General features: G+C 56.2%; 1 protein-coding gene across 1 annotated transcript; it reads right to left on the bottom strand.

Annotated features, from left to right (window-relative positions):
• Window positions 1-193: 193 nt before the first annotated feature.
• Zfr2 (zinc finger RNA binding protein 2) lies at window positions 194-23,997 on the bottom strand. The gene is made up of 18 exons (XM_013022623.1): window positions 23,636-23,997; window positions 21,191-21,309; window positions 20,031-20,126; window positions 18,844-19,151; window positions 16,351-16,524; window positions 14,697-14,856; window positions 12,553-12,716; window positions 11,873-11,992; window positions 10,232-10,374; window positions 9,565-9,697; window positions 8,901-9,091; window positions 6,778-6,937; window positions 4,653-4,791; window positions 3,966-4,063; window positions 3,511-3,606; window positions 2,616-2,727; window positions 2,054-2,151; window positions 194-445 (listed from the first exon to the last, which is right to left on the bottom strand). The coding sequence occupies exons 1-18, from the start codon at window positions 23,995-23,997 to the stop codon at window positions 269-271; spliced, it is 2,850 nt and encodes a 949-aa protein (XP_012878077.1). The 3' UTR covers window positions 194-268.
• Between the last annotated feature and the right edge of the window lie 1,498 nt (window positions 23,998-25,495).

Below are 25,495 nucleotides of genomic sequence, written 5' to 3'. Positions count from 1 at the left end.
CCAGCGGAAGTAGCAGGTTGGGGGCTGCCTGGCGGGGTGGGGGGACAGGGCCAAGGGTGGTTCCTTGTACTGGTGGGGAGAGGGGGCCGTGACTTCTCTAGCAAGTGAAGCACAATGTGTGACAAGAATCTACAGAACACGACTGGAAGGACAATGCCACCACTTGATGCCGGGGTGGGGGGTGGGGGGCGGAGGCAGGTGGCGGGCACACCCGTGTGCCCGGCTGCCTGGGTGGAGACGCGCCAAAGCCGCCGAGGGCGGGCGGGGCTCACACAGGCCCCTCGCCCCCCTTCCGGCCCCGCTTCCTCTCACCGGAGACTCCCGGGGCCTGCACCGCCTCTCTTGGCCTCTTCCGCCCGCGTGCCCCCAGCCGGCTTCGGGCTGGCAGGCGGTCCATGCCCAGCACCTTGTGGATCTGCCGGAATGCCACCATGCGCAGGGCGTGCTGCGGGCCACGACACGGGGCGTTAGACACAAGCGGGGAGCCTGTCATCCTAGCTTCTCAAGAGGCTGAGATGGGAGGATCGAGGTTCAAAGCCAGCCCAGGCAGGAAAGTCCTGTAAGACTCATCTCCAATAAACTAGTCAAAGCCAGAGGTGGCGCTGTGGCTCACGTGGTAGAGCACTGACCTTGAGCAAAAGCAGTTCAGGGACAGCGCCCAGGTCTGGAGTTCAGGGCCCAGGATCGGCAAAAATCGATCCATCGATCAATCGGTCGTGTACTTTTCTTTTTTGGTGGTAGCAGGGTTTGAACTCGGAGCACTTGCTAGGCAGGCACTCTTCTACTTGAGCCACACCCCCAGCCTTTTACGTTTTTAGTTTTTGGAGTCATCTCAAGTTTTTGCCTGAGCTAGACTGGGACTGCCATGATCCTGTGTATACTTCCTGCACAGCTGGAATCACAGACTCACGCCAACATGCCCAGCGTATTGGTTCAGATGGACTCTTTTATCAACTTTTTCACTGGCTGGCCTTCAAACCCAATCCTCCTGATCTCTGCCTCACAGGTAGGAAGCAGCTGCCTGCCCTCTCTCTGAGTGCTTCTTAAGTGATCATGGGTAACACGTGCCTAGAAGGATTGAGGCCTGTGGGGGAATTCCTCTGTACCGTGCAGATCACTGCCCCGTGGGCTGGTCCTGGGGAGGAGCTGAGGCTCTAAGCACCCTAAAGCTCAACGACAATGTGTGCTGGAGCCGGGTGGCGGCGGCTCACACCTGTAATCCTGGCTACTCAGGAGGCTGAGATCTGGAGGATGGAAGCTGGAAGTGAAGGTGTGGTTCAAGCAGTGGCGTGCCACTCTTGGCCCCCCCCCAAAAAAAAAGCTCAGGGACAGTGCTCAAGGGACAAGCCATGAGTTTAAGTCTCAGTATGTGCTCATGTGCATGTGCGCATGCATGCACGCGCGTGTGTGCATACACACACACACACCCATCTGTGTTGGGTGGCCATCATTGGGGACCCTTCTTTCTGCGATCACCCACAGTCACCTGTGAAGCCCCTTTCTGTTCTAATACTTTGTTCTCACCGTGTTTCACGTATTGCCTGAAATCTCACTCCAGACCAAGATGGACTGGCGGTGCCCACATTCTGTGATGCCCAGCTCTGTGCCCCAGGGACCCACTGGCATGGGGGCATGGCCTGGCACTGGCTGGCAGCGGGGCTACCATGGGGTCCCTCAGAGCCCAGGTTTGAACCCTGCACTGGAGCAGTTTGCATCCTACGAGAAAGGGGTGTGTGTGTCGGGGGGGAGTGTTGTGTGTGTGTGGCTGGAAGAGGGTCTCGCTGTGTAGCCTAGGCTGGCCTGGAACTCACGGTCCTCCGGCCAGGGCCTCCAGACTGCTGGGATTACAGGCGTGCTGCCCACCGAGGGGGCAGTGTTTTGGGTCTTGTGGGTAGTCAGTCAACTGGAATGGTCACGCTCGCAGAACCCCAGGGTCTGGGACTCATCCCTGCCACGGCCAGCCATGGCCCTGAGCGGCCGGCCCAGCCCAGAGCTGGGAGCAGGCCCTGGAGGCTGCTGCGTGGCTCATCCTGCCCGGGCCTGGTGCTCGTACCTGGGCACTGGCCGTCACGTCTTCCCGCTGCTGGGGAGTCATGGACTCCAGGGCGTCCGTCTGGTCTTTCTCACAGGGGTCCTGGATCCCTGGCCCACCTGTGGGAGGGAAAAGTGGGCTCAGAGCGGGTCGAGGACGCCTTGTGGGGGTGCCCAGTGGTGGGACGGGGCGAGGCTGCTCTTCCCCACCAGGGGAGCTCTGGCCCAGGGGGGAGGAAGAGTCTGCACTCTGCCCAGGGCACCCCTTTCCTCAGCCTGTCTCCCCTCCTCCTCCTTCCCCAACACTGGACCTAACCTATGTCTGACTTCGGCTTATTTCCCTGGGAAAAAAATAGCCTATTTATTCAAATAAATTTGAATCAGGCCACTAGCTGGCCACTGTCCAAAAAGACAGGTGCTCAGTGCTGAGGGCAGGGGAGGCAGGGGAGGGGGGGCACAGGGCAGAGTCCCAGTTGGGCCGCTTGCAGTCCCGCCCCGCCAGTGGGCGTATCCACAGCGAGCCCCGCCTCATCCCCATGAGGTCCTGCCCCAGCCCTCCCCTCTAGTCCCGGGTGGGCACTGACCTGGCAGGAGCGTGCCTGTGGCCACACATTCCAGGACCCGCCGCACGGCGTCCCCGGGGCTCAGGGGCTTGGCGGCGCTGCTCAGGGCCTTCTCCACCAGCAGTTCCATGGCCTGGCAGGGGGTGGAGGACACGGGGGAGGGGGAGATGCGTGGAGGCAGGGGTTAGGGGGAGTCCAGGGGTCTTGGGGCACGAGGCCCCTTTGGGCTTCTCTCCTCCCTCCTGACACCCTCAGAGGCTCCCCCCATGCTGGGGTGGGGATGGGTGTGGAGGTGCCCCGGGGGACCCAAGTGTGTGTGTGGGGGGGGCAGGACCCTGGTGACAGCACGTGACATGGCCACTGTGCCCTCCACAGGGTGAACTAGGCGTTTTCCCCGGCCCTGGACAGTCTCTCAGACCCTGGCCTAGCAGCCGGGCTTTGGGCAGGAGGTGGATGCCAGCGAGGGGTGGATGGAGTAGGGGGTGTTAGGGCTGCAGGACCCCCTTTGTGGCTGTGGCCCAGCGCCCTGACGCCTGCGTGTCACCTCCCTGCTCACCTGTGCTTATCTTTTTATTTTTATTGTGAACATACTGTACAGAGGGGTTACAATTACATGGGCAAGATAATGAGTTCACCTGTGTTTATTTACACGGCCGCCCATGCTCATCACAAGCTTGAGGTTTGGGACAATGACAGTCAGATGAGGCTTGGGGGCGGCCCAAGGCTCTCTCTGTCCCCCCCCCCGCCCCCAGGGCCTTGGGGCCTCCCTCACCCGTAGTCACCTTCCCTGCTACAGCTCACACTGGCCCCACAGGAATAGATGGACAGGTTGTTCAGCTCGGGAGTCAGTCCCTTGTGTGTGGGGGGTCCTCTTTTTTTGGGGGGAAGGGGTTCTGAGCCTCCCCAGCTGCCTTACCCAGGCTGGCAGGGCCGCCCAGGTGGGCAGGCGCCGGCACAGGTCCCGCAGGACGCGGATGACGATGACGCAGGGCTGCAGGCCGCTGGCTCTGGCCTGCAGGGGGAGAGGAAGCTCAGGGTTAGCTGCGGGGGACAGACTCAGGGCTCCCTCCCTCCAGGGGGGCAGCTGGCCCTGATCTGAGGGTGACTCCTGGGGGGAGACAACAAGAGGGGAGAAGGCCACTGGCTGGGTGAGCCTCAGGTTGCTGGCCAGCGGTGGCCCCCACCGCTTCGTGTGTCACGCAGTCCAGCCAGGACCAAAGTCACAATGTCAGGTGACTGCTCTCAGCAACCACTTCCGGCTTAATGAGCAGACAGCGGTGCTCAGGGTCCAGGCCAAGGCAGGGGCCACCTGGAGTGTAGTTTTACTTTTTTTGGGGGGGGGCAGTCTCCCCTTCATCCTAAACCTCTCACCTGGAACCACTTGGCATGGCGGAGGGCAGCCAGAGACTCCAGGCATCTCTCCTGACTCAGGATATCGTCCGGCTCATCCTGAGGATCCTCCACTCCTTCTAGAAGTGGAAGGGAGTAGGCAGGGAGGCCCGCAGTGCTGGAGAGGGGGGAGGGCGCCCAACCTTCTCCATTCTAGCCTGGGGGAGGGCAGCTCTGGGATCTGGGGACACTTGATCTTGATCTGTCACCGTGAACCCTCATGGTAGGGCCAGAGCTCCTGATGTGTGTGTGTGTGTGTGTGTGTGCGCGTGCACGTGGGGACGGGAGGGGGGGAATCCCCTGCAGTGCAGGGAACGTGGAAGTGGGAAACTCTGGATGTGGCCTGACTTCTAGAAAGTTCCAAGAGCATCATGGCAGTGGATGGAGGATATGGGTGACCGCAATGCGTCGCTGTCCTTGTGGATGGTGCCCCCAGGCTCTGGGGGAACTGTGGCCCCGTCCCCCCGCCTCTCCCGTTATTGGGTGCAGGGATGCATGCCAGTCGTCTCAGCACTGAGGGAGACTGAGGCAGGAGGTGTGGGGGAGGCCCCGGGGACACAGAGGTCCTGGAAGGCTGCTGTGGTGACATCCTTTCAGGAAGGAGGCAGAAGTGGTTCCAGGCCCTTGTACTGGGGCAGAGGGGGATGGGGAGGTGTGCATGGGGTGCACCTTGGTTGGCAGAGGGGTCTTCACGCATCAGGGTCGAAGTGATGGACACGGTGACTTGTATCCTGGGCTCCTCGCAGGAGGAGATGACCACATTGTCTTCCGGGTCAGAGGAAATCTCGTACTTGTCCTCGGCCAAAATCTAGGTGTCAGCGCAACACCAGGCAGTGTTACTTCAGCTCAGGCCGAAGCTGGGGCGCGCATGCTCATCTGCCCCCCACCTGCTGCTAGGTGCTGCGCCCCGCTTCCTAGGCCGAAGCTGGGGCGCGCATGTTCATCTGCCCCCCCACCTGCTGCTAGGTGCTGCGCCCCGCTTCCTAGGCCGAAGCTGGGGCGCGCATGTTCATCTGCCCCCCCCACCTGCTGCTAGGTGCTGGGCCCCGCTTCCTAGGCCGAAGCTGGGGCGCGCATGTTCATCTGCCCCCCCACCTGCTGCTAGGTGCTGGGCCCCGCTTCCTAGCACCTGGCACTCCTGTGTGACTCAGACACAGTCCCAGCCCTCCAGGGGTGCACGTTAGGAGCCTCCCTGTGTAAAGAGTGCCAGCAACTCAACAAGATAAGCAATCAAATGATAAATATATAGGCAAATGAACTGAGATAGTTGGTTAAAAAAAAAAGACACAAAAATGACCTGTGCAACCTTTTACAAGGCAAATATGAATGTCATGGCCAGAGAGAAGCAAATCAAATCGACAGTGAGGTGCCACTGCCACTTATGTAATGAGTCGGGCTGTGTGCTGTCCGGCCTCTACTTCCCTGTCCCTGCCTTCCACGCTGCCTGCGTGCACTCCTGAGCCAGGCCTCCCTCAGTTACATCTCCCTCCCGATTCCTGAGCCCCTCCTGTTCAAGGCCTTCTGCAGAAAGGCAGCCCCCTAAGGGCACCATTCACACACAGGGCAGAGGGGAGAGGGCACTGCTAGCTTTGTGAGGCCCTCGAGCTGCGAGTTCCCAGCAAGCCAGGCCTGTACCTGAGCCTTCTTTGCAATATCCATTTTTTTGGGGGGGGGGAGGGGAGAGGTCGGTCATGGGTCTTGAACTCTGGGCCTGGGCGGTGTCCCTGAGCTCTTCAGCTCAAGGCAAACGCTCTACCACTTGAGCCACTTGAGCACCACTTCCAGTTTTCTGGTGGTGAATTGGAGATATCCTCAGATCTCAGCCTCCTGAGTAGCTAGGATGACAGGCGTGAGTCACCGGGCACCCGGCGCAATATCGATTTTATTGTGTGGTAGGCTCAGGGACTGTGTGATGAAGTCACTGACGTCGGACCATGTCACAGCCCTGCTTCACACCCCCGACAGTTCCCACTTCCCTGAGAATGCCGTCCTGCCCCTTTGCACGGCCTTCAGGCCTGGCTTGGTCCAGCGCCTCATCCCTTGCACTCACCTCTCCTGTTCTGCCTACAGCCTGGGCAGGTGCTGGTGCTTCTGTGTGGAATACCGACCTCCCTCAGACTTCAGGTCATCCTGTCCTCTGCCAGGGAGGGACCCTGTCCCCAGAGCCTCCCCCCTCTCCCCATCTGTGATCTACCTGGTGTTAAGTTCTTCACAGAAGAACTCAAGGGAAGGTTGGGGTGCCAGTGTAGTAACTATCTACCCTGAGGGCTGCCTAGCTCCCATGAGTAACCCCTGGAGAGGAGGGGTGTTTCCAGGCCCTGAGGTTAGACAGAACTGGAAGAAGACACAGCTTTGAGATTGGGTTGTTTCCTCTGGGAATGAACTCACTCATTCGGCTGGAATTCTATCCCTCAGCTGCGTCTCTCACCCTTTTTGCCTGAGTTTACTATTATTACTATGATTATTATTATCATTGTTGTTGTTGTGCTTAAACTCAGGTCCTGGGCACTGTCCCTGAGCTTTTTTTTTGCCCAGGGCTAGTATACTCCCATTTGAGCCACAGCACCACTTCTGGCTATTTGGTGGTTAATTGGCGAGAAGAGTCTCATGGACTTTCCTGCCTGGGCTGGCTTTGAACCGTGATCCTCAGATCTCAGCCTCCTGAGTAGCTAGGATGACAGGTGTGAGCCACCAGTGCCTGGCTTAAAAAAAAAATACCATGCTGCATTCACACCTGGCAGGACGCGAGGGAAAGGATCACGGAAGAAGGGCGCAGCGGGATGGCCACCCTTACCAGGAGCTGCTCAGGCAGCCTCTCTGCAATCTCCTGCACCAGGGCACGCGTGGGCTTCTGGGAGCAGAGAAGGGCCAGCTTCACGCTCCGGTCCCCCCGAAGGACAAGGCCTTTCGCCAGGATGCCGACACGCATGACGCCTTTCAGGGCCCGAGGGCCGCTGTGGAGACAGAGCCACAGATGCACCATTAGGGCAGGGGAGCCTCGGTTTCCTCATCTGTCAAGTGAGACTCTGGCCCTTCTGACAGGGCGTTCCCCCCCCTCCCCCGTCAGGAGGGAGTGAAAGTTATGCCAGGTCATTGTGTGCACACAGGTCATTGTGGGCAAGGGACAGTGATGTTGGAATCCACAGATTTCTCCCCCGCTGTCCCCCAGCATGCTCTGTGGCCCGTATGACATCTGTGGGTGACTTGAGCCACAGCTCCATTTCTGGCTTTTTCTTGGGGGGGGTAATTTATTGGAGATAAAGAGTCTTATGGACTTTCCTGTCTGGGCTGGCTTTGAACCACTGCTCCTCAGACCTCAGCCTCCTGAGTAGCTAGGATTATAGGTGTGAGCCACCGGTGCCTGGCTCAAGGGTTCATTTTGTGCTCGGCTAACTTGGGTGGAGGACACTCGGGCGCCCATGAAGACACGAGGGTGGGGGTGGGCAGGACGCCTATGGTGACCTGAGGCCTGGACAACCCAGTGGCTCCTGCCAGGCCCCTCTGTGTGTGGGTCCATGTGTGTGAATTGTTCCCATAGGCACATCTACAGGATGGAGAGTACATCTGTGGGTCTGTTAAACTAACAGGGGGCAAGGGTTCAATGGGGCTCAACTTCTGGTGTGGGAAGATGAGTAAGTTCTGAAGATGGATTGGGGGGTGGTGGTGGCTGCACAGCCATGTGACCGTGACAAATGACACCCAGTGATATACACTTGAATGAGTCTGGCACCAGTGACTCATGCCTGTAATCCTAGCTATTCAGGAGGCTGAGAGGGGAGGATCGCAGGTGGAGACCAGCTGGGAAAGAACAGTCCATGGGGCTCTTTTCTCTAATTAACCACCAAAGTGGAGCTATGGCTCAAGTGGTAGAGCACTGGCCTTGAGTGAAAAAGCTCAGGGATGGCTCCCAGGCCCAAGTTCAAGCCCCAGTATATACTTTCTCTGTCTCTGTCTCTGTCTCTCTCTCACACACACACTCACACACACACACACACACAGCGGGGGCGTGGCTCAGGTGGTAGGAGAGTATCTCAAGTGGGATGGCTAGTGGTAGAGTGATTGCCTAGAAAGTACCAGGCTCTGAGTTCAAATTCCAATGAAACCAAAAAGAAAAGTTAAGACGAGAACTTTTATGTGGTGTACATTTTACCGCTAAAGAAAGGAAATGAAGATGACGCTGCTACCCAGGGAGGAAGGGCTTGGGAGAGCTGAGCTCCCCAGGCCATGGAGTCGTGTGGTAGTTATGACCTGAGGACTCTGCCTGCGTCCTCAGGGCTGTGGCTCATGTGGATGCGGGTGGATTGTGGCTGGCTCTGTGACTGCTCGCCATGTGGGGAGTCGGGGTCCCATCTCCCTGGCTTCCCTCTGCTCACGAAAAACAGATTCTGCAAAATGTCAGCTTTCTGTGTCCTTCCTTCCTTCCTTGCCTTCTTCCTTTCTTTCCTTCCTCCCTCCTCTTCCTTCTTCCTTCCCCCTCCCTCCTTCTCTTCCTTCACCACTTCCCCTTTCTCTTCCTCCTTCCTTCCTTCCTCTTTCTCTCCTTCCTTTCTTCCTTCCTTCCCACCTTCCTTTCTTTCTTTCTCTCCCTTTCTCTCTCCCTCTTTCTCTCTCTCTCTCTCTCTTTCTTTCTTTCCCGTACTGGGGCCTGAACTCAGGGCCCGGTGCTTTCCCTTGGCTTTAATGCCCAAGGCCGGTGCTTTTGGGCCTGAGCCACAGCCCCCCCTCCAATGCATTTGTGTTTTTGGGGGTGGGGTCTCCATGTGCTGTCCAGGCTGGTCCCAAACTCCTTGCTCATGCCATACCCCATCTCAGTCTTCCAAGTGGCGGACTGCAGTCACTGTGTGTCTCTGGGGACCCTGGCTCACGGAGCAATGAGGACTGGAACCTGGCTTTGCTCTGGGGGGGTGGTGGCATTACCTGTGTTCATAGCCCTCCTCCTCTGCCCTCTCCTGCTCCTCCTCAGCTAGCATGTCAGACACCATGCGGAGGGCCCGTTCCACGTGGGACACGGTCTTCTGGATGGCTTCCAGTTCCTCCTCCGTGGGGTAGATAGTGGCGTGCTTGCCCATGACATGGCGGTCATCACTGGACTCCGGCCGGCGCTTGGGCTGGGGGGGAGGGGAGCCTCTGTCAGTGGGTCTCATACGAAGGGGATGGGGGTATGGGACAAAAGGGCCAGGCTGTGTCCTAGTGGTGGACAGCAATCAGAAGACACAGAAGGGGCCCTGGGGCCAGGCTGGAAATGAAGGAGCCACAGCAGGTGGACAGCAGTGATTGGAGGTGGGGTGTCCAGAGGTGTCCAGCTCATGGGGGGTGCAGTGGAGGAGCGTGAGAGCCATGGGTTGGGGTGGTGGAGCAGAGGCCTGAGCCTTGCTGACTCAGGGGCCTTGGGTCTGAGTGTGGGGGGGTCTGGTGCTTCCCCTTTGGTCCACACCAGAGGTAGAGTGCAAATTGAGTCTCCCTCACATCCAACCCAGGGTCCAAGCCACAGATGCCACCTCTCCCTACACCTCGAAACCCAGGAGGAGATGGGGATCTCTCAAGAATTGGGAGACATTTCACAAGGGCACCCGGCACCCACCTGACGTGGGGCTGAGGGCGTGGCCTGGCTGCTGGTACTGGGCCCCGGGGCCCAGGACGGCGCCGTGGCGGGCAGCTCCTGCTCCGGGGGCTGCGGCTCCTCCTCTGCCCGCTTGCAGCGCTCTTCATGATCCCTGCGGGGACCAGAGGGGACCGAGGGCTGGGACGCTGCCCTGGGGCCCTGAGGTGGTGGGCGGTGCCTGGCACTGAGGGTGCTTTGCATGCTGCCTGCTTATGGGCACGGGGAGACTGAGGCAGGAAGGCCAGGAGGTTGGCAGCAGCCACGCCCTGGGGGCATAGACGAGGCCTTGGGCTGGACCACTGTGCCGTGGGACCATTCTGTGGCCTGCCCTGCTTGGGTTTGCTGAGGCCGGGCGCTGGGAAGGCAGACATTGTGCAGGAAAACGCTGGGGGGGAGGAGGGGGCTCTTGAAGGGTGGCAAAGTGTGTGGCAGTCAGGGACATCAGAGACGCTGGAGGGAGGGAGACAAGGGGCCCCACGCTCCCGTCCATGACTGTCCCCGCCCCACTGTCCACTGTCCAGATGCCTGGATGGACTTGGGTCTGAGCTACGATGGGGGAGGGGAGCGGCCCCACACGTGTGCTGGGTGCTGTGGCCAGTGTGTGCGTGTGTGTACGTGTGTGTGTATGTGGGGGGACTGCGGGTACCTCAGGTCCATGCGCCAGCGCTGTCGCATGTCCTCCAGCTTCTTCTGGGTCACCTGCCGCTGCCGGTGCAGCTGCTCGGCCAGCGCCTTCTGCAGGCGGACGTTGGGCCCCGAGGCGATGGGAAGGCTGGGGTCCACTTTCCTCTGCAAAGGCAAGGAGGCGGGGTTACCCAGGGAAGCCCCTGGCTGCTGCCCACCCGCTGCTCTGCACCCTAAAGGGAATAGGGGTCAGTGGGTACTCAGGGGAGCAGGCGTCAGGATGACGCAGCTCACAGCAGTGGCACGTGAGTGGTCTGCGTTTCTGACTAGGGGCCGGGACAGGACGGTCACAGGCCTCGGAACAGCAAATGCACATCCGGAGCAACATGGCCTTAGTGACTCATGGCGCTGAGATGAATCGTGTGCGCAGCCCGTGGCAGCCGCTGTGCCACGGGTGCTGTATGGGGCTGTGTCGGTGAAGAGCGCGGTGGTTGTGGAAGGGAGCTTGCTGACGATCCAGTAACACGGCTGCCCCCAAAATCACACAGCAAGGGATGAAACCAGCTACTGGGACCATCCAAAGGTTTCTTATGGAGTTGGCCGCCCTCCCACCTGCTTTATAAATCTGTTTCTAAGTCTTCTGTGTGGCCAGATTTGAAGATACTTTCCAAAATAGATACCAGCTGGGCACTGGTGGCTCACGTCTGTCATCCTAGCTACTCAGGAGGCTGAGATCTGAGGACTGTGGTTCAAAGTCAGCCCAGGTAGAAAAGTCCCCGTGAGATTCTTATCTCCAATGAACCACCAGAAAACCAGAAGTGGTGCTGTGGCTCAAAGCGGTAGCACCCAGGCCCTGAGTTTGAACCCCACAAACAACAACAACAACGATATAAAACAGATACCATTGATTCACATACAACCCACCCATCTACCTGCTCATCCATCCATTTGTCCATCTGTCTGTCCATCCACTTACACACTCTATTCACTCTCACCCTTCCTCCTTTCTTTCCTTCCTCTTCTCTTTCTTCCTTACCTTTTTCCCTCCCTCTCTTCCTTCTGCCCATCTATGTATCCAACCATCCATCCATCCCTCCCTCCCACCCTCCCTCCCTCTATCCACTGATCTGTTCCTCCATCTATTGGTCCCTTGGTTCCTGATTCCTGTGTAGGCAGTAGATGAGGGGCTGACCCAGGACATGGCTGGGGATTAGATGTGTGTGTGTGTGTGTGTGTGTGTGTGTGTGTGGTAACCACTGCTTCTGAGAAGGAGCAGGAGGGGCTGAGAGGCAGCATCCACAGCTAAAGGAGCCAGGGTTGATGGTGCCCACCAAGCTATGGTGCTTAGCTGCTCTGCAGTGCAGCACTTTGGAGAAGAACAGGCAGGTCTAGGCTGCCCTCCAGAGCTGGAGCAGAGAGGCTGGGGCGCAGTGGCCCATGGGGCCTGCAGGTGTCACCCAGCGCTCTGCTCACACGAAGATGCTCCTGGAGATGTTGCATGGAGACACCATGATGAAGAACACCCCCCCCCCTTCGCCCAGAGCCCTAAGGGTCATCAGACCACATGGTCTGATGTGGAAGGGACTCAGCCGCAGAGGTGGGTGTCTGTTCCAGCTCCCCGCCAGGCCCCTGGGATGGTGCTTTGCACCCCCAATGGACACACCCTGTACTGCAGCCGGTGGCGCCGCCCGGTCACATGCATGTCCTTGGCATTGAGATCGTTGAAGTTGCATTCGCACAGCTTGCAGCGGAAGCGAATCAACTTCCCTTCATCATTGCACACCTAGGACACGACACATGGTGGAGACATTGGTCAGGTGGCATTATGCCCCAGCTCGCTGCTGCTCCTGTGTGTTTCCCCCACTGATCTACCTGGAGGGAATGGTCCCGGTCCCGGGATGCTGTCCTGGGGCCCAGCCTCTGCCCACCATTCGCCCTCTGTGGTCTCTACCCTTTCTCTGTATCTGATCTTAACTCAGCCACACACTCTACCTCCCCCCTCTTCTCCCCCGGTAGCCCAGTCTTAACTGTTGTAACTGGACAAAATGCCACATGTAGCCAGGCACCAGTGGCTCACGCCTATAATCCTAGCTACTCAGGAGGCTGAGATCTGGGGATCATGGTTCTAATTCAGCACGCTCATGTGCATATGGGTGTGGGGACATACACGTTGCCAGCCTGGGGCTGCACTGGGTATTCTAGCATTGGCAATGCTTATAGAGCTACACAAGGGGACCAGGTCTGGAAATCTCCCCTCGGGGTGGGGTTCGGGAAGCTCTCAGAACCTGACCTGAGCATGTCCTGGCTGGCACTGGGGCTCTGCTGCCCATGGCCTCTGCTTACCTCCTCCACAAAGTCGGTGCCCACTGGCTCTGCCTCCCAGCAGTCCCTCGGGGCAGGCTCGGCGGGGCCCCCTCGACCCGCATTGGCTCTCTCCGCATTGGGTCTCTCTCCATTGGGTCTCTCCGCGTTAGGTCTCCCCGCCTGGGAGTGCGATTCAGAAGATCCTGGAAGGGGACAGCTGTGTGACCCTGGCTAGAAACAACCCGGGGCCTCCTCCATCCCTCCCTACCACCCCCTGCAGCTGGGCTTGCCCTGGGCCAGCTGATAAGATTCCAAGTGGAGTCAGCCGTGTCAAAGCACAATGAATGGGGTGAGTGAGGCCTACAGAGGCCAGGCTCTGTAATGCGAGTTGCAGAATGATCACGAGAACTCGGGCTGCTGGCCTCAGCAAGTGGCCAGGGGTCTGTTCTTCACACAGGAGCCTGTGATACTCACCTCGAGGGTCCGTCACCTCTGTCAGCTCTGAAAGCACCTGTGAGCTTTATTATTATATTACTATTATTATTTTATGCCGGTCCTGGGGCTTGAACTCAGGGCCTGGGTGCTACCCCGGAGCTTTTGTGCTCAAGGCCAACGTTCTACCACTTGGAGCCACAGCTCCACTTCTGGTTTTCTGGTGGCAATTGGAGATAAGAATCTCATCAACACTTCCTGTCTGGGGTGGCTTTGAACTGATCCTCAGCTCTCAGCTTCCTGAGTAGCTAGGGTTATGGGTGTGAGCCACCAGTGCCAGGCTTCAAAACAGTTTCATGGGGTTCTGGTTCAGAGGAAAGCTCCAACTTTTCCTTTGTTCCCAGAAACCCTGGCACCAGACCTTGTGCACGGAGATCGGACAGGTCCATCTTATCCATTGTTTATCCCCAAATGCAAGTTGATTTGTTGCACAGTCTTTTGTTTATTTGTTTATTGGTGTTGATTGGTTGGCTTGGTTATTGTAAGTGTTTTGATTTGTTTTGAGACAAACAGCCTAGGCTGCCTGAAACTCATGATCCTCTGCCTTAGTCTCTCATGTGCTGGGGTTACAGGTGTGTACCACCATATCTAGTCTTATATCTGTTTTTGCATAGCTTGGACATACTTTCATGACAGCTAAGACCAATTTGAGTCCATGATGCGGAGCCCTGGGTTTGGGTAGCTAGCTGGCTTGGAGAAGCCACCAGGGTACCCTCTAGTCTTGAGTTAATCCACCAGGAGACAGTGGGTAGACCAAAGGTCATACCGTCCCTTAAGGCAAATTTAGGTGGCCTCTGGAGAGAGAAATTTCTTTATCAAAGCTCCTTGCTGGGTGTGGCGGCCGTACCTGTAATCCTAGCCCTAGACAAGGGCCGGAGGATGGAGGGTTTGAGGTCAGCCTGGGCTCCATTGCCGTAGCCTGTCCTCAAACCAATCAACCAAGAGCTGGGGGGGATATTCAGTGCTTGCTTAGCACGTGCAAGGCCCTGGGTTCTGTCTCTAGCACCTCCCCCACCCCTCCCCCGCAAAAAACCCCCACAACAACACCCAACCAGACAAACAAAAATAATCCATGCTGCTATTCATTTAGGAAACTGGTTGCTGAGGGCAAACATAAAACATGCGCTTGGGTTCCCCACCCACGTGGGAATTCCATCTCCACAGCCAGTTGAGGAGCTTGGGCACAAGCACACCGTCCACTAGGGGGAGGAGCTGGGAGGCACAATGGGGTAATGGACTAGGAGCTGTCAGCTGGGTGAGCGAACCTCAAAACTCCACTGGGGAGCCGGTGGCTCCTGCCTCTCAGTCCAGCTACTGAGGAGGCTGAGACCTGAGGATTGAAGCCAGGCTGGACAGAGGAGTCCATGAAATTCTTGTCTCCAATGAACCAGCAAAAAGCCATAAATAGAGCTACAGCTCAAGGGATAGAGCACCATCCTTGAGCACAAAAAACATCAGGTTCAAGCCCTGTACACACACACACACACACACACACACACACACACACACACACACACACACACACACACACACTTCTAGCCTCCTATCCAATCTGGATCTTAAATTCCTGCCTGAGACCACGTGGTCCCTGGAACACGTGTACAAATCTAGGCAATTGGAGGACGGCGCGGGCACGAGGGGCAGGCTGGACATGCACATGCATGCACCGGGAGTATTGTGGCAATTCCTACCGTTGTGCCGGGGTGCCTGGCCCCTGGCTGGCCTGCTGGGATTGAGCCCGCTGGAGTGGGCTTCAGCAGGGGCGCCCAGTTCACGGGTGGAGGTGGAGTTCCTTGGCACGGGCTCAATGGTGGGAATTGGCTTCCCCAGCCTGGTGTGCAACTTGTAGACCTGTTAACACATGCCACGCCTGTCAAGAACCACCTTCAGTACCAGGCAGGGCAGCCTGAGGGTGCGCAGGTCCTGGAGCAGGGGTGGACGGGGGGAGGAAGGGAAGGGGGGAGGGCTCACTCTGAATTTCCTCCCCACTCTCTGCAGAAGAGCCCTTGCAAAGATTTTCTTAATCCCAGTAACACCCTTCCTCTGACTTCATGGTGCTGACAAGCCTCTGCCTGTGACGTCTCTGCCTCTTGGTGCCCAGGCCCAGAGAGGCCTCAGCAAGTGCGTGTGGACTGACATGGGGTTAGGGGTTGCCAGCTAAGATGGGTGCATGCACGGGATCCTGGGAGATGGTAAATCTGGGTAAGAAGTGCACATAGCTGGGCATGGTGGTGAACACCTGTAATCCCAACCCTCAGGAGGTGGAGGCAAGAGGCTTACAGCTTTGAGGCTAGCCTGGTCTATATATACCATGGGATACATCATGAGACCCTGTCTCAACCACCTTGTCTCTCCCTGTCCCCCAACAAAAAAGCCCCAGGTACTAGTGGCTCACGCCTGCAATCCTAGCTATTCAGGAGGACTGAGACTTGAGGATCACGGTTTGCAGCCAGTCGGGGTAGAAAAGTCTGTGAGACTCCTTATCTCCAGTGAACTAGCAAAAGGCTAGAAATGGAGCTGTGGCTCAAGTGGTAGAGCACCAGCCAGCAGTGAGAAAGCTAAAGGACAGTACCTAGGCCCTGAGTTCAAGCCCCAGAACTGGCACACATACTCTCCTATACAACAGACAAATAATGTGCGCAAGTCTGGGTATGAGCTGGCCGTGACCCTCATGCGCTTCCGGTCCCGCCTGGCCTCTGCCGTCCATGCCAACTACCATGTCAGACGTGACTGCCAGCTCCGAGTCTTTGACTCTCATACCTCAGATCTGTCCTCAACCCCACGTAACAGAGACCATGTCACCCCCAAATTATTTCCAGAACAAGTCCCAAGCTGGGGCTGTTCCTACCGCCGCCCACCCCGACCACCCCAACCACGGTCCACTCGCTGCCGGGGCTCCTGGTTTCCAATCTCTCCCATTCTCTGTGCTACCTAGCTTAATTTTTCAGGGGTTCACCCTGGTACTAGGGAATCTGCCCTGAGTTGGGCCAGAGACTGAGGCCTGGGGTGAACCTAGGAGTGAATGGGGGGAGAAGCTAGGCACAGATTGGAAGTGGAGCCCCTATGCAAAGGCCCAGGGGCAGGAGGATGGGAGGTAGGTGGGCCTCCAACATCTGCATGTCTGTTGTTGGGGAGTGGGACAGGGCCTGCTCAGTGAGCAGCTGTACCTAGGCAGATGTCCCGTGTGTGTGTGTGTGTGTGTGTGTGTGTGTGTGTGTGTGTGTGTGGTGGGGGGGTTCTTTCCTCCACTGCACAGGTGAGCCCACCACACCCACCCTTCAACAGTGCTGCCACTTGGGGGCGCTGTGCCACTGCCATTTCCAAGGGGCCCCGGTTCCTTCCTACCTTCTTGTGCTTAGCTCCCCGGATGTGGGCGGCGTAGGCGTCCGCCCCGGTGCAGGACACAGAGCACAGGTCACAGTGCAGCTGGCCCTGCACTGCGCCGCTGGACTGGGCGCCCGCCCTCTGGGCCGCCTCCTTCTTCCGGTGCCTCTGTCCTTCCAGGTGGTCCCGGTAGGTCTGCGGTAGAGGGGGAAGGAGGCCTCAGTGAGGGGTCACACACATCTGGCCGGAGCCCAGGAGAGACAGGAGGATAGCACCCCCGCCCCCGCCACCTGCTGGTGCTGGAGAAGTGTAACTGTCACTTTTTATTTTTCCTTTGGTGTCAGTCCTGGGGCTTGAACTCAGGCCTGGGTGCCTTCCATTCGCTTTTTTTTTTTTTTTTTTTTTTTTGGGTCTGGTCGTGGGGCCTGAACTCTGGGCCTGGGCGCTGTCCCTCAGCTCTTCAGCTCAAAGCTAGCACTCTACCACTTGAACCACAGCGCCACTTCCGGCTTTTATCTTTTTGCTTATGTGGTGCTAAGGAATTGAACCCAGGGCCTCAGGCATGCAAGGCAAGCGCTCTACCACTGAGCCACCTTCCCAGCCCTTTTTTTTTTTTTTTAAAGTTTTTAATTTTTATCCTCCAGGTTGGTGCTCTTAACACTTGAGCCACAGCTCCACGTCTGGCTTTTTCCTGGCTAACTGTAGATAAGAGTCTCACAGCCTTTTCCTTCCCTGGGCTGGCTTTGCGTCACTATCCTCAGATCTCAGCCTCGTGAGCTGCTAAGACGATAGGCTGTGAGTGTCACTTTTATTACACTCAGAAGCTGAGGCTGAAAGGCATAAATCAGGTTTCCTCTTTTCTAACAATAGAAAGCATCCTTGTCTCGCCACACTTTTAGCTTAGCAACAGGAGGTGGTGATGAAAGAATGCCTGACTTTCTCTTACAGGACCTCAGATGCCAGCTGCCCACAGACATGGCCACTGCCCTGTGCTTTCTAGGCACCTGCCAATATACTGAGGGACTCCACGTGAGAGCCACAGGTGGCCGCAGCCCACACAGCCCCCATCTGCTGGGCTGAAAATATCTGCTGGGCTCAAAATATCTACTGGCCCAGCTCTGGTGGAATCCCGGCTCCCGGATCTATTCTTTACAATCCTGGAGAAAGAGGGATGGCAGCCCCCACACACCTCACACCAGGCCCCAACACAACATGCTCTGACCATGCCCGGGGTGGACACTGGAGAGAATCTTATTCCAGGCACACATGGGAGATCTGTGCCAACAGTAGGTTTTGGAGGCAGAGATTAGAGCAGGGAGTGGGGGCAGAAGGCAAACATTTAATTAAGTAATGCATTTTTGTTAGTTGTGGGGCTTGAACTCAGGGCCTGGGCGCTGTCCCTGAGCTCTTTTTGTGTCAAGGCTAGCACTCATACCACTTGAGCCACAGCACCGCTTCTGGTTTTCTGGTGCTTCATTAGAGATATGAGTCTCACGGACTTTCCTGCCCAGGTTGGCTTTGAACCATGACCCTCAGATCTCAGCCTCCTGAGTAAGTAGGATGACAGGCGTGAGCTACTAGCACCTAGCTTATTTTAACAAATAAAATAAGGAGGTTCAATTCAGCTTTGTGATTGCTAGGCAGGTGCTCTGCCACTTGAGCAATAGCTTCAGCCCATTTTGCTTTAGTTTTTTTTTTGGGGGGGTAGGGTGATAAGGTCTTGTTTTTTGGTTGGCTTGGAATTAAGATTCTCCTAGCTAGGCCTCCTGATGACAGGCATATACCACCAACTCTGCATTATTCTTTCTTTTCTTAGTACCAGTCCTGGGGTTTGAACTGAGGGCCTGGAGGCTCTTTTTGAGCTTTTCTGCTCAGGCTAGCACCCCACCACTTGAGCCATAGTTACACTTCTGGCTTTTTGCTGGTTAACTGGAGATAAGCGTCTCAAGGATTTTCCTGCCCAGGCTGACTTCGAACCTTGATCCTCAGATCTCAGCCTCCTGAGCAGCTAAGAGGACAGGCGTGAGCCACTGGGCTCACACACCCAGCTTGGTGTGTACTTTTCTATCAGGCAAGATTCCCATGATGAAAGATAAAAACCACACACAGAAATGATGACAGGAGCAGGTGGGGCTGACTGGGTGGGGGATGGCAGGGGGAACTATAGGTCTGTCCCAGGGCTCTGCAGTCACCAGCAGGCCCCAGGCCCAGGCTGAAACTTCTAGTGCCTTCCACAGGCTTGGGCCAGGGAGATGTCTGGGGACACCATGACGGGCCATTTGCTGGAAGCCCAGTCAGCCTCAAGGCTCACACTGCATCTCACCTGCCCCACCAGACTGCAAAGAGATACCACAGGGCCATGCCTGTGCTCAGGTGACCTTCCTTCCCTGGGAGCCATTTCCGTGCCATCACAAACTTGATGGCCAACCCCCCTGCCCTGCGGGGCCCTCCCTCAGGCCTGACCTCTGCTCAGCCCCAGGAGTCCCGGATGTCGCTTGGTGGTGCGTGACTGACCTGGAGCCCCCCGCAGCTGATCTTGCAGACTTCGCAGTAGTGCAGCGGTGCGGGCCTGGGGCCCGTGCTGGCCTTTGGTCCCTTGCTTGGGAAGGGCGGCTTCTCGTTGAAGCTGCGGTTGGCGTTGTCCCGGGCACCTCCGTTTCTCGAGCCGTTCCATGGGGCTGAGCCGGGACGTGCTGGTGGAGGAGGCGGCCGCCGAGAGGGTCCTGGGGGTGATGGGGGCTGCGTCTTAGGGCGCGCCAGCGGAGACTGGTGGGAGCTAGTTGACGGGTACATGGGTGCCTCGTGGCTCCGATGGCTGGGCCCTGTGGGAGAGAGAACGGGATGAGGGAGGGGTGGCATTGATTTCCATCAAGTTCCTCATTTGAGCGGATACAGGGCGGCTGGCTCTAACGGAGCCCTTGGGGGAAATGGCGTCTCACTTGGTTTGGGATGGGGTGCAAGGGAAGTTGTGGTGAGGGGTGGCTGCCGTAGGCTGGGCTTTTGGGGTCACAGGGATGGTGTGGACTGAGTCCCAGGTGCTGGGGCACCAGTCATTTGCCTGTAGCCCCTGCTCTGTCTTTTTTTTTTCCTGTCAGTTGTGGGCCTCGAACTCTAGTCCTGGGCACTGTTCCTCAGCTCTTCAGCTCAAGGAGAGCGCTCTACCACTTGAGCCACAGTGCCACTTCCGGTTCTCTGAGTGGTTTATTGGAGGTAAAGAGTCTCACAGACTTTTTTGTCCCAGATGGCTTTGAACCACAATCTGCCAGATCTCAGCTTCCTGAGTAGCTAGGATTACAGGCGTGAGCCACCAGCACCGGGCTTCCCTGTCTTCTTTTGGAGAAAGGAAGGGCTCCCTGCTCAGCCAGTGCCTTTAAGACCTGTGGCCAGACTGGGGCTCAGGTGTCTGGAACTCACCAGACATTTAAGCCTGGGCCTGGTGACCCGCTGGGACCTTGTGTCCCCTTGCCTTTCTACCTCCTGCTTCTTCCTCTGGAGCATGGGGGACAAAGGGCCACCATATGTGTCCCCAGTCAGCTCCCGTGTGTCTCCTTCTGACCCCAGGTCCCCCATAGGTGTCTCAAGAGAATCCCACTGAGGCAAGCGTTGAGCCCTGAGTCAAGAGTCACCTTCCTCAACTCCCCTAGGTCCGCCGTCTGCACTGCTGCTCCCGAGACCATGTCCCTGCAGATACCCACACCCACCTGGCTGGCAGTACGGGTCTCCACGGACACCAGGCTGGTCGTCCGGTCTGTCCTTGTACTTCCGGCTGGACATGGCTGTCCCAAGCTGTAATCGTCCTGTAGAAAGGGATTGGAGAAAAGAGAGCAGGAAGCAGATGAGGGTCTGGGTGAGCGCAGCCCACCCATTCTCCGTGGTCATGTGTGTTTCCCACTGTGACGTCCCACGCCAGCCCTGAGCTTGGGCCTGGATGGGGACCAGACTTGGGGACCCAGTGAAGAGCCGGGTAGACGCAGGAGGTGCCAGGCAGGCTCAGGCAGCCATCTGGGTGAGTCCGATGGCACTTGCAGCAGGCTGCTGGGTGGCGTAGGCAGAGGGAAGACCAGGTGAGGGCCCGGTGGTTACAGGAGCTGCAGGGGGAACTAGTGACGGTTCACATAGGCCACCTTTGCAACTCCAGGTTGGACAGCCATCAGGGGACACAGCCCAGGGTTTGTCACTGTCACAGAAGTCCTGCTGGGTGTCCCGGTGGGGCCTGAATGCCCTTGGGAATGCCACTCTAAGTTACCTGATTCCCCGACCTTGGGGACACAAGGCCAGAGGAAAGTTCACAGAGCAGAGGCAGTGAAGGGACTTGTGCGGGAAACCCGGGGGAGTCGCCTCCACTCAGTTCTACTATGTGTGTGTGTGCGCTCGTCCTGAGGCTTGAACTCAGGGCCCGGGCACTGTTCCTGAGCTCTTTTTACTCAAGGCTGGTGCTCTATCACTTGAGCCACAGCTCCATTTCTGGCTTTTTGATGGTTCATTGGAGATGATGGGTCTTAGGAACTTTCCTGCCTGGGCTGGGAATCTCCATCTTCAGTCTCCTTGTTAGGATTGTGAGCCCCAGTGCCCAGATTCCTCCACGCAATTCTAGCACATTCCCCTCCTCTCTGGGGCTGGGATGCCTGGGGGGAGGTCCTGGTGGTCCAAGGGCTGTAACCTCAGTCCTGGCTAGAATGAGGTTAGAAGCCACCATACTCCACTGGACAGTGAGGACAGACACGAATCTCACAGTGGGGCCCACCCAAGAAGCAGCCTGGAGCAAGGCCCAGGGCTGCTGGTTGCTGAAGCCATGGATAAACACAGAAGCCCAAGCCAGATCTGAATGGGCCAGTGCCAGCAACCCTGGACTCCAGCCAACCCTTCCACTGGCCACTGACACTCAGGGTAGCTTTCCGGGAGATCAGGTGCAGCTTCAAGCACTTTCTGTCAGCGAATGCACTCTCACAACAGCCCGGTGATGTGGGGCTACGGTCAAACCTGGGTTACAGATAGTGCAACTGAGGCACCATGGGTATGAACCAGCCAGTCACTCAGATAATCTGCTTGTGCACCAAATCTTTCCTTCCAACACCTGGATTCTTCCAAGAAGTCGGAAGTTTATGGATATAGCTGATTTTTCTGATGTATCAGGAGGTATGCTCAATAAACCCATTGTAAGTTAAAGTACTCTAAAGCACTTTAAAGTAGCCAGGTGGTAATTCTCATCACCCAGGCCCTAAGTTCAAGCCCCAGGACTGGCACCAAAAGAAAAGAAAAAGAAATAAAAAAAATGCACTAATTCCACCTAATTGGCTGAACATTCTAGCGTGGCTGGACATGCCTGAACAAAGCTCTGAGCACATATTATTCCTGAAGGAGGCAAATTCTCCACAAAGCCACTTTTTATAACCAAGTATAGAACAGAGTCTCACAGGATGTATTGGGTTTGCTGTACATGAACACGAAAACCAGAATAGGTGTGTGGAGCATAAATAATAATAAAAAACCTTCAGCTGGAATTGTCTCAATTCAGGGATTATCAGTTGGTTTGTCTGTTTTTGAGACAAGGCCTCACTATGTACTGCAGTCTGGTTTAGAACTCTCGATTCTCCTGCCTCCATCTCCTGAGTCTGTGGGTGACAGGCATGGCCACCATGTCCAGTTGGATTTTTTTCCCCCTCCAGTATCTGGGTTTAAACTTGGAGACACATGCTTGTTCAGCTACCTGGCTGGCAATCTACCACTTGAGCCACGCCACACACAGACCTCTCACACAGCTGGCATTTTTTTTGGGAGGGGAGGCAGTTGTGGGACTTGAACTCGGGGCTTGGGCACTGTCCCTGAGCATTTTGCTCAAGGCTAGCACTCTATCACTTTGAGCCACAGGGCCATTTCTGGTTTTCTGGTGGTTAGAGAGGAGTCTCACAAACTTTCCTGCCTGGGCTGGCTTTGAACTATGATCCTGAGATCTCAGCCTCCCGAGTAGCTAGGATAACCAGCATCTGACTTTCTTTTTTTCTAGTCAGCCGACTGTTATTTTCAGATCAGCTGGCTCTGCACTGAGCATGGTTTGTCTATTACTGGAGCTGTAGCTCCACATGTCTAGTACAGTGAAAGACCTTTGTCCCCATCACCTTGATCATCCTGAGAGAAGGTGCTGGGCTCCCTGCCCTGCTGCCCACACACACGAGGCCCTCCCAGGAAGAATCAGAGATGCAAGTCCCATGGAGGGGCCGATTCAGACCTGGATCTTTATCTTCAGTATCACTTGACTGGCTGCTGGCCACCGAATGCTAGGACTGAACAGGCCACTTGCCAAGGAAAGCATGAGAAAAGACAATCATTACCAATTGGGATCATGGGGGATGGTGTGCCCCGTCCCGTGGGGGAGGGGTGAGACACCATGTCAGTGCAATTGGGAGGCAAACAGATCTGGATGCAAAGGGACTACAGATGTGGTTCTGCGACTCTCACGAGCACTTTGGTCCCTTCCCTAACATGGCCTGGTGAGAGTCTGAAATCTCTAGACCACTAGAACAATTGACAAAAAGAAACTGTGCACTCAGCACATGTAACTTTTATTTTTTTTGGTGGTCCTACAGTTTGAACTCAGGGTCTCAGGCTTGCTAGGCAGGCACTCTACCACTTGAGTCATGTCCCCTTGCCCTATTTTTTCTTTGGGTTGGTGGTAGGGCTTGAACTCTGGGCATGGGCACTGTCCCTCAGCTCTTCAGCTCAAGGCTAGCACTCTAGCACTTGAGCTACAGCGCCACTTCTAGTTTACTGGTGGTTTATTGGAGATAAGTCTCATGGACTTTTCTGCCCGGGCTGGCTTTGAACTGTGATCCTCAGATCTGAGCCTCCTGAGTAGCTAAGATGACAGGCGTGAGCCACTGGTACCTGGCCCTACTTTGCTTTTGTTCCCCCCACGGGGGGGTGTGTCTCTCATTTTACTTGGGGCAAGACTGGGAATGAGATTCTTCTACTTACACCTCATGTGTAGCTGGGATTACAGGTGAGAGCCACCATGCTCCACTTTGAAGGGGTATTTTTGGTCTATGGTTGGTTGAATTTACTGGTGGGAACCTGGGCCGGTGGAGGCTAATTACAGAGGCCGGCCCTGGACATCCACCTGCTTGTCATCAGCATACTTGAGACAGCTGGGAACTTCAGTGACCACAGTGCTTTTGTTCCACCCCAGGGGGGAAAGATCTGGAGAATGGCAGGCCACATGGCAAGGGTCATGCTGAGCAGGGATAGCTGTGGAAGGCTCTACCGAGGAGCTGGGGTAGAGCCACGTGTGGAGAATGGAACATTCTCTCACCTTGGCCAGGTGCTGAGCCGGCCCCCACTCTCCACACTGGCATCTCTGAACCCTTCTGGCAGCTGGAGGAAGTCCTCCGGAAGTCTGAGCCTTCCTGTCTCTTCCTCCTGATCATAGTCCTCCCATGGCTCCGCCAGGGGGAACCACAGTCCTTGCTCCTTCCCCCAGTGACCTCGGCTCTCACGGGTCACCGGCTGGGCCACGCCTTTGGCAGGGCACAGGGTTTGTGGGTATGTGTGTAGGTGCACCTGCTTTGCAGCCAGGCCCCTCCCCGCCCTGCAGCTGCTGTGTGGGCCCAGGTAGCTCCTTAGGCAGCTCTCAGAGCCAGCAGCTTGCAGGGGAAGGGGGGGGCATGTGGACATGCACTCAGGAGGCCACCTTTTGGTACCAAAATGGCTTATTCTTACCTAGGGAAAATAGGAGTCTGGCTCGCTGCAAAGGAAGCAATCCTCCAGCCAGCCATCACTGAGATTTATATTCTGTTCCTTAAGAGTCTCAGGGGACTGCTGATAGACTGAAAGTAGGGTATGGTTGTGGGCACACTTGTTAACCTCAAGAAGCAGAGGGATGGTGAGTTCCAGACACCAGCCTGGGCTACATAGAGCTATCTCAATAAACTAAAAGCAAATACAAAGGAAATGGTAAGGGGCTGAGGTGTTTGCTAGCACGTGGATGTCTTCAGTTCCATTCCCCGGCACTGGGGAAAAAGAAAACACAGCCAGTACATTTGGAACAAAGTTTAATTTTGATTGCCACCTGTGGCTTGCCATGGCTGTTGCACCAGCACAGAGGTAGGGGGACACAAAGTATTTTATTTGTTTCGTTGGTGGGGCTGCAGTTTGAACGCTAGGCCTCATGCTTCCTAGATTGGCAGTCTGCCACCCAAGCCACACTCCAAGCTCTTTTTGGATCACATTCATTAAAAAAAAAAACTTACTAATATGTCTTAGTTGCATAAGAGGGGTTGCGTTGTGACAATTCCACACTTGCAGACATGTACTGGGTCAAACTCGCCCCTCCCTCTCCCTTACCTTCTCTACTTTCTAAAATACAGTTTCAACAGGTTTCATTGTTCTCATAGATGCAAATCCATGAATTGGATATTCATCCTCATTCACCCTGTTTATTCCTCTCCCCCTCCCTCAAAGAAAAGAGCCTGTTCTATTTTCCTTCCCGTGCACTTCCCCCCCACAGTCATGAGACCTGAACTCAGGGCCAGGGCACTGTCCCTGAGCTCTTTTTGCTCAAGGTTAGTGCTCTACCACTTGAGCCACAGAACCACTTTTTTCCCCCCTGTCTGGTGGTTAAGGGAGATAAGGCATGGATTTTACTGCCTGGCAGGCTTGGAACTGATCCTCAGATCTGTTTCCTGAGTACCTAGGATTATAGGCATGAGCCACCAGTACCTGCCTTATTATTTTTGGTCGGTCATGGGACTTGAACTCTGGGCCTGGGTGCTGTCCCTCAGCTCTTCAGCTCAAGGCAAGCACTCTACCACCTGAGCCACAGTGCTTCTGTTTTTCTGGTGGTTTACTGAAGAGTCTCATGGATTTTTCTGCCCGGGCTGGCTTTGAACTGCAACCCTCAGATCTCAGCCTCCTGAGTAGCTAGGATTACAGGTATGAGCCACTGGTGCCTGGCTATTTTTGTTATTTTCTTTTTTTTTGGGTCCGGTTGTGGGGCCTGAACTCTGGGCCTGGGTGCTGTCCCTCAGCTCTTCAGCTCAAGGCTAGCACTTTACCACTTGAGCCACAGTGCCACTTCTGGCTTTTTTCTTTTTGCTTATGTGGTGCTGAGGAATCGAACCCAGGGCCTCAGGCATGCAAGGCAAGCGCTCTACCACTGAGCCACCTTCCCAGC

The sequence above is a fragment of the Dipodomys ordii genome, unplaced genomic scaffold (genome assembly GCF_000151885.1).
Source record: "Dipodomys ordii isolate 6190 unplaced genomic scaffold, Dord_2.0 Scaffold64, whole genome shotgun sequence".
In the NCBI taxonomy this organism is placed as follows: domain Eukaryota; kingdom Metazoa; phylum Chordata; class Mammalia; order Rodentia; family Heteromyidae; genus Dipodomys; species Dipodomys ordii.
The sequence above is the reverse complement of the archived record's forward strand: the minus strand, read 5'-3'. Positions and strand labels throughout refer to the sequence as shown.